Here is a 4,957-nt window from a genome sequence, read left to right on the forward strand (position 1 = left end):
CACGTTTTACAAGATTTTGTTTTTTTTATCAAAATATTTGAAGATAAATTAAACATAAAACTATTGGCATAATGATATCACGTGTTGGATTGATGTCTTTTAACCAAATATTGCGGGTTCATTGTACACAAAATATTGTTTCATTATGAAGCTAGTAAATTTAACAACAACAACAAAATATGAAATATGTCAAGGCCTCAAGCAAGTATATTCAAAAGTTTATCGGGTGTTTGATTCATGGATTTTGAAGGAATTTGAAGTAATTGAAATGTAAATTCTAATAATGAATTTGAAGTAATTGAAATGTAAATTAAATTATTGTTGGTAGACAAAATCAAAAGAATTGAAAATTTTAAATTCCATTAAATTTTGTGCTTGAAAGAAATGGTCATTCTATGACGGGCTTTTGACTTAAAAGTCCCTAAGTTTTCAAAATTTGTTCGGTTTATTCCCCGCGACGAATTTTGGCGCGTTAATGCCCAACATTTGGTCTTTTTTTTGTCAAAAACGTCATTTAGCAGGTCATCCGGTAACATCCGGTGACACACCTCTCATTTACTCTCGTTATCTTGTCCGTTAGACATCGAGAACACAAATACCCATCACCTTTACGCCAAAACGTACGTCTTCTCCATTTCTCCACAAAAATCATCATTGTCGCCCATGTTTCTCTGCATTTTCAAAGCTTTTTAGGGTTTGATTGTTATCAGAAGCTCGAGTAAAGAAGAAAATGATAATTGGTGTTGGTAGTGTAAGTCAAGTAAAGAAGACGATCATCACAGGTTAGGTATTTACAGTTTTGGACTAAATTTTCATTTTTTCCTTTGATCCCTTAGTTAAAATGACGTTATGTAACCTTGATTTTATGTAGGAGTGAAGAATGGCTTCATCAGAGGAAGAATGGAACGATCCATTTGCTGCTTTGAACGAACCTTTTGCTGGGTTGAACAAGATGGACTTTGAACTACATGGTATTTACATGGACCATGAACCAGAGAATGAGTTCGTGAGCACACTAGATAAGTGTAAGCATAATTTCTTGAATGTATTACTTAATGATGCTAATCTTCGTAATGCAAGTATGTTTGATGAGATGAGAGCACGAGTATATCATGAAAATGACTGGGAAAGTGATAAAGATGATGAGGAATAAGTACAACCTAAGTATAGGGTTCATGATCCCAACATCAAATGGGACAAGATGGAACCAAAACTTGGAAATATATTTGAATCCGCTGAGCAACATAAATTTTGTGTTGCAAACTATGTTGTGTCCCATGGGTGTCAAATATATTTTGCCAAGTGTGATAGTGTTAGAACTGTTGCAAAATGTAGGAAAAGAAATGAAGAAAACCAATGCCCTTTCAAATTGCATGTTGCTTGGATGTACAAGGAAAGGTCATTACAAATCAAAACTATGACTAGGATCCACAAATGCTCTAGGTCATTCACATTTGGTTCAATTGTGTCTCCTGAATGGATTGGGTGACATTACATGACTGAGATTGCAAACAAGCCAAATCTTAAGCTTAGGGAGATAATAAGTGATATTAAATGGACATTCAGATGTGATGTGTCATTGGCCAATGTAGGAGGGGAAAAATGGTCAAAATAGTTAATTAAAGGAAAACTAACTGAGCATTATGCAAGAATATGGGACTACTCTTATGAGCTGTTAAGATCAAATCCAGGGTCTACTTGCAAGGTTAGTGTCATCAACAACCCTGATGGAAAGAGCTATTTCCACATATTTTATATACGTTTTAAGGCTTTAACTAGTGGATGTAGAAAAGTGATTGGTTTAGATGGATGCTTCTTGAAAGGTGAGGTGAAAGGTGAACTGTTGACAGCAATTGGAATGGATGCAAACAACCATGTAACAGCCCGGATTCCCAGGTATTATTCATTTATTTATTTTGGTATTTAGTGAGGAGACTCGGCGAGTTGGAGCCTAGACTCGCCGAATATGATCGCGGATTTGGACGTGGGTTCGCGTTCGGACTCGGCGAGTCCACGAGTGGACTCGGCGAGTCCACGCTGTTTAATGAAACCCTAATTTCTCGGGTTTGGGACATATTTAAAGGGCCTTATGGCCGTCATTTACGCTCATCATTCCCCAGAGTGAAACCCTAGAGCATTTGAGTGATTCAAGTGAGGGAAGGAGCCATTATTGATCTTGGAGTTGTTGCCTAGCAAGGAAAGAGGAGATCTAGCCAAGAGGAAGCAAGAGAGGGGTGGATTCTTGAAGATTTGAGGTCCAGGACATCACAACTGAGGTACAATCTCGAATCATTCTCTGTTATTGTGATGTTCATGTAGATTTAGGGCTTTTGAACCCATTTGTGGCTAGATCTAGTGTCCTCATGGTCCCTTAGCGAGTTAAGGTCATGGATCTAGACCCATAGAGGTCCAGAGCACCTCTTTACCAAAGCTTTATATGCATCCATGGAGGTATTGGCTTGGGATCAATGTATTTGAGGCTAAAACACCATTCATGAGCTATTCAATGCTTGATGAGCATCAAGAAATACGTTTGTGTTGTAGGAGGACGATAGCTCGGGAGATCGAGCACTAGTGGTTAAGAGATTTACGAGTTACTGAGACACGTGAGGTGAGTCTTCTCACTATACGTTACCTTGAGTGGTATTATGAGTTGACCAGAGGGTCTTATGTGCTATGTATGAGATTATGTGCTATGTATGAGATTGCGTGCTATATGTTATATGTATGTTGTATGATTGTGTAGACCGGACAAGAGGGTCCAACGATTCTGACCGGGCCGGAGGGCCCAATGAGCTGTGACTGGACCGGAGGGTCCGACGAGCTGCGGGACTGGAGGGTCCCGCTGAGACATCTAGACCAGAGGGTCGGATTTAGCCTTGAGTGGCGTATTTGTGGTATGTGGTATTTTGGGGAACTCACTAAGCATTTATGCTTACAGTTGTTGTGTTTGATGTCTCAGGTACCATCGAGGACCGTGGGAAGGCGACGGCTTGACACGTACACACACCGATGGAGTTTATTATGTGTAGAGATCTTGGGATTTGTTTTTGAAAACAATATTGATTATGGATTTGATTTGTGATGTGATACATTATGTGATTTTGAAAAAGAAAAATTATTTTGAAAATTTACAGTGTTACAAACCAAGTCTATTCAATAGCTTGGGCTGTTGTAGATGTGGAGAATAAACCTAATTGGACTTGGTTTTTGGAGCTTATACATGATGATCTAATGTTGGATGGTGGTAGAGGGCTGGTTATCATATCAGATCAACATAAGGTACTTTTAGTTGCTATGTTTTGTATTAATATAGTATATAATTGAAATGTTTTGTATTAATATTCAATGTACTTATATGTTTCAGTGCTTACTGGAAGCTGTGAAAGACATTTTGCTACATGTGGAGCACAGACAATGTGCTAGACACATCTATGCAAACTTCAAGAAGGCTTACACCGGATTAGAATTCAAAAGAATTTTCTGGGCTTCAGCAATGAGTTGTGTAGAAGGAGACTTCAAGAAACATATGGGTGAAATAAAGAAGCTTAATCCTAGTGCATATGAGTATTTGATGTCCAAACAACCTAGAACTTGGTGTAGAGCTTTCTTTACTCCAGGGTTTGCATGTGAAGCAGTTGAGAATGGAATCTCAGAATGCTTTAACTCCATCTTAATAGAAGCTAGGAAAAAGCCTTTGATAACAATGCTTGAGGAGATAAGAATATACATAATCGATAGGTTTTTTCACATGACTGATAAGTGTAACAAATGGATGTCCAATGTGTGCCCAAATGTGTTGAAAAAAATGAACCTTTTTGGGAAGTATATGAGGTATGTATTATTTAGCCATTTGCATTTGTATTTTATAAATCAATGCTCTTATGTTAATGTTTTTAAATTTATGTGCCAATTTCAGGTTTTGGATGGTTATTCATAGCCAAGGTTCAGTGTTTGAAGCTAGGTTCAATTATGAAAGTTTCAAGGTAGACTTGGAGGCCAGGACTTGCACATGCAGGCTTTGGGATCTTTTTGGAATCCCTTGTGTTCATGCAAATGCTGCCATTAACTATATCCATAAGACAGCTGATGGATATATTAATGAATGCTTCTCAAAAGACAGGTTTATTGAATGTTACAAAGGTAACATAATGCCTGTCAATGGGAGCAATTTATGGGAGCAAACTCCCTTCTAAAAGCCTTTGCCACCAATAGCTAGAGAATGCCAGGAAGACCTGCCACTAAAAAGAGAAGGCGTTCAAGTGAAAAAGAGACCAAGTTTGCTACTGCAAGAGTTAAAGTATCCAGAACTGTGAGGTGTGGTAATTGCTTTGAATTTGGACATAACAAACAAAGCTGCACAAGTGAAACAAAGCCAAGAGTTCCACATGCACCCAAAAAAATTGGTAGGCCAAGAAAAAATCAAGAGGAACATGAAAGTGCAACAACTAAAACTCCAATCAATCAAAATGTGGATCCCAATCAAGCATCTGGTTCTAGAAGAAAGACTAGAAGGAGTACATAAACCAGTAATGAGCCAAATCAACCAACTGCTCAAACGAGAAAAATAAATAGAAGGGCTGGAGGTAGAGTTGGAGGTAAGGGGAAAAAATGTGTGGATGAGGGACAAGTTCAGATTGAGGGAGAAAAAATTGTTGGTGAAGGGAAAAACCAGGAGAAAGGGCAAAACCAGGAAAATGGACAACAAGAGGTTGATGAGGGTATGGTCATTCAAGTTATAGATGAAGTTGGTGAGGGAAAATCTAAGTCACGAAAGCTGAGTGAAATTCTTGATGATGTTGAGGATGGAATAAATGAAATTCTTAGAGACATTCAAGAGGAAGAACCTGAGTTTCTTGAAGGTAATGCAAATGATGTTATACCTGAGAAAATCCAACTGAATGAAGAAGATGTAGCCATGCTACTAGAGTTAGGATACAACATTGGTGAAATTGAA

The 4,957-nt window shown here is 38.1% G+C and overlaps 1 protein-coding gene across 1 annotated transcript; it reads left to right on the top strand.

Annotated features, from left to right (window-relative positions):
• Window positions 1-1,495: 1,495 nt before the first annotated feature.
• LOC145064198 (uncharacterized) lies at window positions 1,496-4,196 on the top strand. The gene is made up of 6 exons (XM_079011688.1): window positions 1,496-1,588; window positions 1,692-1,705; window positions 1,789-1,896; window positions 3,138-3,282; window positions 3,368-3,834; window positions 3,920-4,196. The coding sequence occupies exons 1-6, from the start codon at window positions 1,496-1,498 to the stop codon at window positions 4,194-4,196; spliced, it is 1,104 nt and encodes a 367-aa protein (XP_078867814.1).
• Window positions 4,197-4,957: the final 761 nt, after the last annotated feature.

Source organism: Lactuca serriola, chromosome 7 (assembly GCF_051521515.1).
Source record: "Lactuca serriola cultivar US96UC23 chromosome 7, Lser_US96UC23_V15, whole genome shotgun sequence".
Classification (NCBI taxonomy): domain Eukaryota; kingdom Viridiplantae; phylum Streptophyta; class Magnoliopsida; order Asterales; family Asteraceae; genus Lactuca; species Lactuca serriola.